At 35.9% G+C, this 13,244-nt stretch overlaps 1 protein-coding gene across 6 annotated transcripts in view; it reads right to left on the reverse strand.

Annotated features, from left to right (window-relative positions):
- DENND1A (DENN domain containing 1A) overlaps positions 1–13,244 on the reverse strand; it is a 728,196-nt gene that overhangs the window by 494,297 nt on the left and 220,655 nt on the right. For all 6 annotated transcript variants that reach the window (XM_007474630.3, XM_007474629.3, XM_007474632.3 and 3 more), the window contains one exon: positions 6,440–6,559. In XM_007474630.3, the coding sequence (XP_007474692.2) occupies positions 6,440–6,559 (120 nt within the window). The remainder of the gene's footprint in view (positions 1–6,439; positions 6,560–13,244) is intronic.

Consider the following 13,244-nt stretch of genomic DNA (forward strand, 5'->3'; position numbering starts at 1 on the left):
ATGAAACACTGACAAGGACACTGGATTTAAAACTGAAGATTCCTTGATTCAAAATCAAATACCCTTAACTAAAACCTAGCTATGTGACTTATTACCTTTGGTATTCTGGGCAAAATCACTTCTCACCTGTGCCTCAGTTCCCTTACCAAAGGAGTCTATAGAAAAGGAAATTGAAGATCTGAGTAGTACCACAACTAGTAAGTATTATAACAGGTACTTGAACTCAGGTACACTGACTTCAAGACCAAGAGAACATTCCATCACATTAGATTGCCACTTCAAGGAACTCACTAGAAAAAGTCTTTAATTGTTCAAGTGCATTTGAGGTTTTGCCACCCCCCCACTAATTATTAATGAAATAATTATATCCACTGTTAGTTTCTTGAGATAGATTTCATTGTATAGTAGTAAAAATGTAAGCTTCAATCCAAAATTTCTTAGCTTCCCCATCTCTATTAGCTTATTCTGGTAAAAAGGTTTTCAAATATTATTCAATCAAACATTTTAGGAATTGATATGTTTTGCTAATGCTACACATGAGGAAAATAGTAATATACATGTATACATATATATATATAGCTTTAAAATAGAAAAAGAAATATTTTAAAAATAAAAATTAAGAAACCATTATTTATAAGAATGAAACATTCTACTACCCCTACAACAACAGAGACGAGGCTCTAGAATCTTGCACTCCCTCTGCTGATTCATAGGAAGTAGTTCCCCAACAAAGAGAATATTTTAATATCTCCTTAGCAACTCTTTACTGCCCATGTCAGTGAGTCAGGCAATAAATATTTATTAAATGCTTACCTATGTGCTAGGCAATACTAAGAAAGGCAAAAGATCTTCCTTGTTTTCAAGGAGCTCATAGTCTAATGAGGGAGACGACATGTAAACAATTGTGTACAAAAAAGCTATATACAGGATGAATTGGAAATAATCAATAGAGGAAGGGCATTATAATTAAGGGGGATTGAAAAGGGTTTCCTGTAGGTGAGATTTTAGCTAGGATTTAAAGGAAAATAGGAAAGCTAGAAGGCAGAGATTAAGAGGGAGAACATTCTAGGTATGGGGAATAGCCAAGAAAAATGGCTGTTGCTGGAAGATGTGTCCTGTTAAGGTACAGCAAGGAGGCCATGTCAATAGATCACAGAGTTCATTGAATATAGGGAGGGTTGAGGAAGAGAGTGGTGGTAATAAGATGTACTAAGGTATGGGAAGGGGCATCAGGTTATGAAGAGTTTTGAATGCCAAACAGGATTTTAAATTTGTTCCTGGAGGTTATTACCAGGAGCCACTGGGGTTTACTGAGTTGGGGGGGGGGGGGGTGACATGGTAAGACCTGTACTTTAGGAAGATCTCGTTGACAGCTGAGTGGAGCATGAATTGGAATGAAGAAAGACTTGAGGTAAGGAAGAAGGCTATTTCAACAGTTCAGGTATTATTACACCTCAGGTGTAATAATAGTGCAACTGTCACATACAGTATGAATCCTTTCAATGACATTCCCATAAGTGGTCATCTAACTTCTATTTAAAGACTTTTTCTGGTGAGTAACTTACTATTTTGTAAGAGCTCTAATTATTAAAAGATCCATTATAATAAGTTGAAATATGTATCCATAGGAAAACTTCAGTCCTGATTCTACTTTCTGGGAACAAACATAATACATTTAATTTTTTTTCATATTTCATCTACCTGAGCCAGTTCCAGAACATCATTCCATCTCATCACCCACTAAATGCTCTCTATTCATTGTTAGTGTAACAAATAGAAAGTAAGGTAATACCTGTTTCCTATTCAAAAAGCCTAATAGTCTCAGATTAACTTTCTAAGGCAATTTCAGGAAAAAAAAAATACTGGAGTTAGTTTTCCAGAAATAGCATAAGCAGTTATTGCTTTTTCCTTCTTTAATAAGTTGAATATATTATTCTCCAGTTTGGGGTGTCTTATTAATCATATCCACCAACCATAACTCTATTAAATGACCTTGTTGGATCAAAAATAAGGCTGCCAGAGAGGGCACATTGAAGATCAACACAGGGTGTTTTTTTTTTAATTTCTAAAATAATGTCATAATTTCATGAAACTTAAAATACAAAATGTTAGAATACAGAACCTTCAATCTGGAAAGAAGCATTTAGTCCAAGCCCTTTATTTTACAAATGAGGACCCCAGGGGCCAGAAAACAGAATTAACCTAAACAAAGTCATAAAATTAGTTAATGTATGATTCTGGTCTTTTGAAATTTTATTACTAGACTACACTGCTTTGCATTTTAAAAGTTTTAAGAAAACAACACCCCATTCATCTTCCTGCCTATGGTAGAAAAATAATATTATATAGAGAATAGCAAATACATTGATCTTGTAGAAAGAGATAATGCTGAAATGTTTTCAAAAATCACCAGAAAAAAAAACTCCAAGCATATTCATGTAAAAATTCAGTGAATTTCATCCTAACATGCTACATAAGTGTATACATACACAAATATATATATATATATATATATATATAAAAATATATATATATACATACATACACACACATATCCATATTCCCGTATCCCATCAAGAATGTATCTAGAGAGAGGATACTTGTAATTGAATAGAAGTTCTGCTATTTTCTGGCTATATGACTTTGGACAAGTAACTTAGCTCTAATTTATGAGATATCTTATAGCTATAAATGTCTTGTCTTTCCTCCCTTTGTACAATTTTCTTCCTATGTAAAATGACTGAGGAGGTGAGGGATAATGAACTAGATAAGATCCCTAAATTCCCTTTTAGCCCTAGCAATGTATATTCTAAAAATGTGTCCTAAATGTCTATCATTCCATGATTCTATGTTCTAAAATTCTATTTGCTATGCTAACTCCTAGTCTATGTGCTAACATTCCATGTACTAAAGCTTCTTTCAACCCAAAGAACACTTGCCGATATTTTTTTTTCCAATTTCTACCCAGTCTCTGCCTTCTGGAACTCTCTTTAAGATTCTCTCTTCTCTGGATTTTCATAACTTTTCTGTTTTTTGGTCCTCCTTACTATATAATAATTCCTTTTTTAGTGTACTTTCCTGGTTCTTTGTCCATATCCCAATCCCTAATGATAGATATTCCCCATAGCTCTTTTCTGGGCCCTCTTCTATTCTCTCCAGAGATTCACCTAAGGCCTTTAATAGATCTCATCAATTTCTAATCTCTACATAAATAATTCTCAAATAGATAGCATCTAGCCCTGATCTGTCTTCTGAGTTCCAGGCATATATTTCCAACTGCTACTGGATATTTCAAACTTGAAATAGAGGCATCTTTCCCCTAAAACCTATCCTCTTCCATACTTCTCCTTTTCTGACAGGGATACCATCACTCTTCCAGGCATTCAGGTTTGAAACCTTGGTATTACTCCTGACTTTCTCTTACTCCACCTATCAACTCAGTTGCCAAATTTTGTCATATCCACCTATATAGTATCTTATACATTGACTTTTTCTCTACTCAAATAGCCACAAACCTAGTTCATCATCTCTCACCCTGACATAACTGCAATATTCTCTTATTTGGTCTTTCTACTTCACCTCTCAACTCTCCAATCCATCCTCTATAGAACTACCAAAATGAATGTGAATGTTTGGCCATGTCACTCCAATGGCTTTCTATTGCCTCTATAATTAAATATAAAGTATTCTATTTGGTATTTCAATCTACCGTTTTAACCTTACAGCAAAATTGACCAACTTATATTTTTTGCATATGACACTGTCTTGGTTCCATGCCTTTCCTCTTCTTTTTTCTTAAAAACTAGTTTTCTCTCTCTCATTCTGGCTAAAAGTACAAAGGCTACTCACAGTTCACTTCTGATCAGCCCCAGAACTTTAGGCTTGTTCTAGCCAGGGTTAGTTTGCTACTAAGGTAAACTGGAAGTCCCCTGTTCTCAGAGATCCATTATATGTTGATGAAACCCCATCCCCACCCCATAGCACATTACAGCTCAGAACTCCAGAACCAATTAATTCTGCTATCCTTAGACTTCCCAGCAACAGCGATTACTGGCCTATGCCATCATGCCTGGCTGTCTCCATGTCTTTTCAATGGCAGAGCCCATGCCTTAAATGTACTCCCTCCTCACCTCTACCTTTTAGAATAACCTTGTTTCATCATCATCATCATCATCAGCAGCAGCAGCAGCAGCAGCAGCAGCAGCAGCAGCAGCAGGAGGAGGAGGAGGAGGAGGAGGAGGAGGAGGAGGAGGAGGAGGAGAAGCAAGGAGAAAAGAGGGAAGAGGGAGGAGGGAAGAGGGATGAAGGAGGAAGGAGAGGAGGAGAATTGCTGAGGGCCACTTTCCTTTGTATAATGCTTAAATTTTACAAAGCACTTTCCTTACAAAACTTCTCAGAAGTAGGGAGTACAAAGATTTTTTCCTGATGGTAATGAGGTAAGATGATTAGGCAGGACCCAGATACCTTGACTTCCCTTCTAGGATTCGTTTACAGATAATGAAAGTGGGGTTCAGTGAAAGTAATATGTGGACTGTGTTCACACAGGAGACAAATTCTTAAGAGAAGTCTTCTGATTCTAAGTCCAATGCTCTTCTTAATATACTGTGCTACTTCTGGTATAAGGGAGAAGTCTATGCAGAAAACGATATATGTCTAGCACTTCAAGTTAAGAAACCTGAAAGCTCCAACTTCTCCTGTCTCCAGTATAACATATGCCTGTGCTTGAGGGAGAAAGGGGGAAGGGAGAGGAAGAAAAAATAAAATATAATGGGAAAATTGGTATACCAGAGAGACATTCCCTTTCTGGAATTCACCTAAAGTCTGGCCTTTCATTTCAGAGGCCCACATCCAAGTCCTTAGTAACAGGGTTTTGTCAGGGGCACCTTGAAGTTCCCCTGACCTGTGCTGCTCCACATTAGCAGCAAGAGACAGGAGACAGGCTCCTCTGACACCTATTTAACAGGGGCAGATGGAAAGTGGTATGTATGGGATACCTTTAATTCTCCCTCAGGAACACCCTGCAGCTTTGAAATGTAATTTCCACACAGTCCCTCTACACCAGAACTCACTCTGACCAATCTTGGAAGAAGGAAATCAAGCATCAAACAAGTGGAATGCTAGGACACAAATGGAGATTTACAAAGATCCAAGGAATAGAGGAGGATGCCTAGGATGGAAAGAACATTGACAATCAGTCCAGAGGATTGGAGTTACTGGGGTTATTTAGACTAAAGGAGAGGAGAAGGGGTATGGGACCAAGACATGACAACAGTAATGGCCCTTTAAGTACTCTTTCCCTCCCAGGGTTGCTGTGAGGGTCAATGAGACTAGATTTCCAAACAAATCCTTAAGCACTATATAAACATCAGTTTTTGTCATTGTTATTATTGAAGTATTTTTGGTTTTAGTTGTTTTGGGGGGAAGACCTATCTGGTGGAAGGGGGATTAGATTCAGTCTGGTAGGCTAGAAGAAACAGGATTACACAACAGGTTGAAGCTGAAGAAATGTTTTTAAAAAGTGGAATAGACTATGTCTGGAAGTGGAAGGTTCCTCATTTTTGGTGACCTCCAGAGGGAATACTATGATCACTAACTGGATAGAGTTTTACTCAGCAAGGGATAGAATTATATGACCTCCAAGTCCCTTCCAACTTAAGTTTCTATGATACCATGACTGATTGTATTATCTCAGTCCCCTCAGATCATGAAATAATTGGTTTCAACAAACATTAAAATGCCTAATATATTTAATACAGTAAAACTCTGTGCTCAGTTATGGGTGAGTTACAAAATTTAAGTAAAAGACAACTCTTCCCATCAGGAAGATCACAGCATAATCAGGGATATAATACAAGTTAAACTAAAATATAAAATCATAATCAGAAGTTATAGAAGTGGAAAAAACTACTATTAAAGGTAGGAGAAATCATCAAAAAAGAAGGGAGGGTAAGGGTAGAGAAATCAAGAAAGACTTCCTGGGGGCAGCAATAACCATCATTAAACTCCAAAAGTATTTTCTGTAGAAACTGAGGAAGGCATGACCAGCATTGGCAAGAAGTGCTTAGTTGTAGACACATGCTTATTAATAATCCTGCATATACAAAATGTTTAAAAAGAAGCTTAACAAGATAATTTCTGACAGCTCAAGATAACGGGAGGAGCTCAAACTATGTCATCCAACTTTCACACATGACCTAAAGGCATTGACTCCTTCTCCATTCAAGACACAAAAAACAAATAAATAATGAAAATTATCTTCCTAAGCTTAAAAGTGCATGAACAATATTTTGAAATCTTTTGCCCAAAGTGCAGTGACTTGCAGGGAAGAGATAGGGAACGATGGAGAACAGCTGGAAAACTTAAATTACATCTGTAACAAGACAAGATACAATACTGCCCCTTTGAGCAAGCCAATAGCCACAGCCCAACCTCCTCTTACCTTAAGATGCAGAAGCAGCTCTTAGCTCCCGAAGATAAGCGGCAGAAGCCAAACCTCTGTTTGCTGTCAATGTCAGTAAGCACGAATGTGAAGTTCTGGCCAACTTGGCTCACTGTAAGGCTACAGGAAAGAAAGAACAAAAGAAAAATAAATTGTGCAACCAGTTCAGTGATAAAAAGTATCTAATCAGACCAAGTCATTGAACCTGTAACATTTCCTTTCTCAGTGGGCCTATGGTTCTCTAAATGAACTTGCATATTTACATTTTTCACCAGAACTGAAGGGAAACTAGTAAGGAAGTCAATCTCTGGGACCACCTTTGAAAAAGAATATATCACTGTACCTAAAATAGAAAGAAGTCAATTTTAGGCTCTGTCACTAACTAGCAGAATAACCTTAAGCAAGTCAACTTCTTTGCTGGAGCTTCAATTACCTCATCTCTAATATGAGGGGATTAGAATGTATGATTTCTGAGGTTTCTGTTGGTTCTAGCATTAAGAGGAATCTTAAGATAGGTGCTAGGCTTAGAATTAAAAAGTCCCAATTTCAAACTCCACCTTACATATTTATGAATGTTGTGGTCCTGGGCAAATCACTTAAACTCTTCTCAGACTCAATTTCTTTATTTATAAAAAATGGGGGAAATGGTGTACCTATTTCAAAGGGCTGTATGAATGAAACAGAAATAATACAGGGCATTCTAAAAGCCTTACTGCAGTTACAAAATTTCATCACTTGAAAATACATGAAGACATTCAGGACACCCTTTATTGTAAATATTTACATATAATATGTAAATTTTAGCTATGTTCAACAATCCTATCAAGCTCTATAATTCTGTTCTAAGTCCCCTTCAAGTTCTTACATTCTATGTTCTTAGATCCATTCTAGCTCTAATGTTCTAAATAAAATGTTTCAATATCCTTTCCAGTTGACATTCTTTTTTTTTTCAAGCCTCCCTTCTAAATAGCTCTCTCACTCTTCATTTCATGTTCTATGATTATATGATTCTAAATGATGGTCTCAAAATGCTTAGTGCTACTTAGTAAAACCCCTACAGATACAAAGAACAAGGTGAGTATTTGCCTTCCCAAATGCCATTTTCCTTGTAAGAGTTTTGAAGCCCAAAGGAGCTCATTTTGGAGCACAGGAAAGCCAGATTGTTTAACAATGCAAGCTGCTTTCCAAGACAGTGAAAAACAATGCTATAGGAAAGCATTAAACAAAGCAATGTTTTTACTGCATTAAAACAAAAATAAAAAGCACATCACACATATAGGCCTTAAAGTAAAATTAGAATGCAACGTCTGTGCTTAAAAAAAAAAAGCAAAAGTACAACAACCAATAAATTATATTGTAAATATAAAATATTATAAAAATTATTTTTAAATTAACAGGCATATAGCTATACAAAAATTCTGATAATGTTATTTAGTAATATTAGCTCTAAAAAGATCCCTTAAGACAGGGAACATTGGAACATTAGGGTTAAGAGGAGCTTTGCCCCATAGATGAAAGTCCTTAGCTGAGCCCTGCAAGGACAGCAGAAGCCTAATAAATACTTATTGAAATGCAATGGGTGTCTCTGATGAGAATTTGGCATTAAGAAATAGATTTTTTTTAAAAATTTTAGTGGAATTTATGATCTTTTAAACTTAACCATTTTCTTTTCTACATAAAATCCCAAACATGTGTCTGACTTCTATACTATGATTACAGAAATGCTCTCCACTATAATTCACTTTATAAATTAAATGAATACCATTATCTAGGAGAAAATGGTAAATAACAGTTCAAGTGGCCTTTTCTAAAGCTAGCACTTGTAATTACTGCTGAGTCCTCAGCATCATATAAGACTTCTAAAAGCTATCTCTTGTAAGAGCCTAGGTAAAAGATGCATGAGTAAATCAAAACTGAAGGAGTCTTTGGAATTTCTGAGCACCTTTAATGGATTTGATGTAGCAAGTCCTTCAGTTTGTAGGCCTGGCAGAGTTCTGCAGGGGCAGTGAACACTAATAGCCTGGCTGCTATCTCTGCCAGCAGATGTGGTTTAGTAGAAAGAACCCACAACTTAAGTCAGGAACATTTAGTAGCAACTCTACTGAACAAGTCTGAGTTGCTCCGAACCTCTGTTTGTTCATTAGTCAAATAGGGATAATAGCAATAAGATTGTCTAGCTACCTTATTTTGTTATTGTCAAGATATAAAAAAATAATAATAACAGCTCATATTTACATAGAGCTTTACAGTTACAGAAATGAGACCTGCTAGTCAAAAAAAGCCTAAGGACTAGAGTCTGGGTTGAAATCTCACCTCTGACACATATTAGCCCTATGACTCTGGGCAAGTCACTTACCCCTCTCTAACCCTTGATTCTCTCATTTTAAAAAATTAGGACAACATTATTTGTGTTCTTGTGTGGGAGGAGTGAGGGGTTTGGGGGAGGTATCATGTTGGGAAAATGTAAGAACTATAGGAATAGGAACAATTACTGGGTTATATATACAGGGCTATGGTCAAGGTGAGGCAGAATGATAACTACTCCCATTTCTGTAGATCCTATGGTTTTCAGAGTGTGCTCCTCACCTGTCTTAGGCAGAGCCATTCTACAGATGATGAAAAAGGCTAAGAAAGGAAAAGCCCTTGCCCATATTCAATTGGCTTAGCTGGTGACAAAGCTAGAGTTCCATCTCGGGTAGTAGGAAAAGTCCTAGAAATGCAGCCACAGAATTTGGGTCTGAATTCTAGTTCACTACTTATTACCAGATAACTTCCAGTAAATTACTTTCCCATCTCTAATTTTCAAGTTCTTCACCTACAGATGAAGGATTAGACCAGAAGATCACTGAGGACCCTTCCAGTTCTAAATCTCTATAAACCTCTGCCTCTATATCTAAGGTTCTAGTAATACCTTAGAAGGTCTCTCAAATGTGATCATGTGCAAGAAAGGGTTTTGTAAACCTTTTCCATCTAAATAATAGGAAATCCAGATGTATGATGATCATCATCCATTCCCCACCCCATCATCACCATGACCACTATCAATAGCACCATCACCACCACTACCACCACCACTGCTATCATCATCACTTTAACAAAATTTTCCCATGACAAAGCTCCTGGAAGAGGACTTGTTTTAATTTAAAGGGGGGAAACTATATTGTCTGGAGATTGTTTACTAAGGCTCTAAGAAAATAATTCGAGAGGAAAAGAAAACACTTTCTTCTGCCAAGTCTAAGAATGTGAACAGAAACAAGGTAGCAATTTAAAAAGAACATGGTAATAAAACAGGTGTAAGTAATGCTATCCTCCACCCGGAACAAGCCAAGAGAAGAAACACATTTCTATAAAAGTTACAGAGCTGTCGAGGGGACACCCAATGCTAGCTTCTTGTGGCTGTTATGTTTTATCTATAAAGCTTGGATGCGATGTTACTATGGTGACTTAATACTATGTTTTAAAGAAGGATTATATGATTAATTTTAACAAGGTTGAGAGCTGAGGATGTGTGAGAAACGAGATTCAAGCTCACATAATTAAAGGGATTGGGGACCAAAGCAAGGCTCACTTGGGGGAGGGGAAGGGAAGACTCCTGTGATTGAATTATTTTGCACAACAGGTCAGAAAAATTCTAAGTTACAAACACACCCCAGATTTTTATAAAGTAATGCTTTGTGATCTCACAAATTATGTACCTTCATGAGTTCAACTCTGGGTTTCTTGTTCTAAGATGTTTAAAATAAACAGATCAACTAGCATTCCAAAAAGGTTAGGTGTTGGACTGGTTGGAACATTTCTTATTAAAATACTTGATGTCTTGAAAATATCCATCAGTCCCAATATGTAGAGGCAGTCAAATAATTAGCCTTCAAGTTAGAATACCAGGGTTCAAATACAGGCTCCATCATTTAATAGTCACATAACTAAGAAAGTCACTCTGGAACTCAAGTTCTTCAACTGTAACATGGACATGATGCTTTCTGCCCTATTAACCTCACAGAGCTGCAGGGTGGAAATGCTTTGTAAACCTTAAGGTATTACAAAAATGAGAACTGTCATAATTACCTGTCTTTTAATCCTTGAAGGAAAAAAAAAACAGGTTGTAGAGGTGAGTGGTAGATTTTAGCAATAAGATAGTTAACCCTGACTTGGGGGATTCAAAAAATATCTAGATCCAATTTTGAATTCTGTTACTGTGTGGCCTTGGAAAACTGACTTTCTTTCTCGAAGGCTCAGTTTTCTCCCTGGTAAACTGGGGATAATATAAACTACACTACCTGACTTAAAAAATTGTTTCATGTTGTAACTGTAAGGTCCTGATTAAAATGTTTTGTAAACTGTAGTGTTTTAGAAAATAAGTTATTATCATAAAAATCTATGAAAAATATTTCAGGGGTTCTGTGACATCATCAGACATTTTCCCACTGATGATCACAATTTTTTCAGGATTTATAGATAGTCAAATTTGCTGAGATGGAAAAAAAATCATTCTGTAATGGTCAACATTCTTGTAATGAATCCATCTTTAACTAAGCAAGGCTAGTCCTTGGGAAACAGACACAATCTATCAATTAATCAATCAACGAGTATTCATTACACTCTAGCTATTCAGTACTATGTTCTAGAGATACAATGAAAAGGCAAAAACAGTTCCTGCCCTCATGAATCAAACATTTAAACAGAGAAGAAAACATATGGTTACATACAAGATCCATACAAAGGATACATAGTAAATTTAGAGAGAGACAAGCACTAGCAAACTCCAGGGACATGGATCTCACACCACTGAAGGTTGGCAGGACTTAAAGGAGCTTGTCCTCTTTTGACATTGCCTGTAAGATTCCAAGATCATCTCCACACTTCAACTGTAAGCTTTTAGTGGAGGAACAATAATTATACAATTCTATGGAGAATTTACAATTTATAAAGTATTTCTTCAATATCTTTATAAAGAAAGTCATTAAAATATTATCCTCATTTTACAAATGGGGAAACTGAAACTTAAGTGATTTGATCTGGTTACATGACTAGAAAATTAATTGCCATTCTCAAGCTACAATGAGGAATGAAAGTAAGACTTGGATGAAGATCCTCCTTCCTCTTCACTAATATCAGTCATAATAAAACCAAGAATATGCAAGGAACAACTGTATTTTATTCCTTGGTTATCTTGGACTTCAAAAAGATTCATTATTTCATTCATTTATTCAAGACAAGAAGAATTATAGGATCATACATAGTAAAGGAAACAGAATATTAAACTTGGAATCAGGAGACATGAGTACCAGTTTTGGCTCTATGATTAACTAACTATATAACCTTCAAAGAGTAGTCATTACTGTCTGGGTTCTGGTTTCCTTACAGTATTAAAAGAAAAAAAAATCAATGAATTGAGGGTAGCGAAGTAGCTCAATAGATAGAGAGCCAAGCCTCGAATCAGGAGGACCTGGGTTCAAATTTGACCTCAGACACACCCTAGCTGTGTGGCCCCTACGTACGTCACTTAACCCTAATTTGCCTAGCCCTTGTAGCAATTCTGCCTCAGAACTGATACTAAGACAGAAAGGGTTTAAAAAAAAAAATCAATGGATTGGATCAAAGAGCTTATGAGGTTCCTTCCAGTTCCAAAATTTTATGTTCCTAAAAGTTCTTTGTTTGGCTTATCTTTCCTTCTATGGAACAAACTTCTACCATAGCTACAAAGATACACTTGCTTTTACAGACTAACTAATCTGTTGTACAATATTGAACATCTGGGTAACAAACACATTACCAAAAGACAAAGTTCAAAACCATTATAGTTTAAGATATTTCTTTTTGGACAACTTACATTAAACTTATAGATAGGAAGTTCCTGTCAAAGGTCTTAAAGGTTTCTATAGATCTTGTTGATGTATAATATTAGAACATTTCTCAATGATGACTACTTTGTGAAAAGGATCTGATTCCTTTTATTTTAAAATAGCATTCGTATGTTTATGTGTATCCTCAACTTCAGCAGCAATTCTTTATCTTATAGAAATCAAATCATCATAAAATGTTAGAGCATAAAGGACCTTAGAACACAGAAGTTGAGAACATAGAACATAGAAAATAAGAGCTAAAAGATAACTTAAGACATAGAAAAAAGAATGTCAGAATTCAAAGGATTTTAGAACATAGAACTAACATAGAATATAGAAAAATAATAAAAATTTAAAGCTCAAAAAGACCTTTGAAATACACAGTAGAACTGGGAGAGATCTTTAAATAAAGATTGGTTAGTTAGCTAACTGGACCTTAGAGATCATTTTAAGTCTAAACCCATCGTTTTATATATATACATATGTGTATGTATGTATGTGTGTGTATATATATATATATATACATATATATATATATATATTTTTTTTTTTTATTTTAGCCCAAAATTAACCTCAGTTAGTGGAAGAGCTAGGGCAGCTAAGTGGAGCAGTGGATATAAAATGCCAGTCCTGGAATCAGGAATGCCGGAGGTCAAATCCAGTCTCAGACACTTACTAGCTATATGACACCAGGCAAGTCATTTAAACACATTTGTCTCAATTACCTCATCTGTAAAATGAGCTGAAGAAGGAAAGGCAAACTATTCTAGTTATCTTTGCCCAGAAAACCCAAAATGGATTCACAAAGAGTTGGAAACAACCAAAATGACCAAACAACATCAAGTGGCAGAGTTAGAAGTAGAATCAAAAGCTTCACTCTTAGACTATATCCATTCACTCTCAATCCCTAAACTTCCACAATTTCTCAGAATAAAATTTCTTCAAAAAGTTAAAAAAAAAAC

This window comes from Monodelphis domestica, chromosome 1, assembly GCF_027887165.1.
Source record: "Monodelphis domestica isolate mMonDom1 chromosome 1, mMonDom1.pri, whole genome shotgun sequence".
NCBI lineage: Eukaryota > Metazoa > Chordata > Mammalia > Didelphimorphia > Didelphidae > Monodelphis > Monodelphis domestica.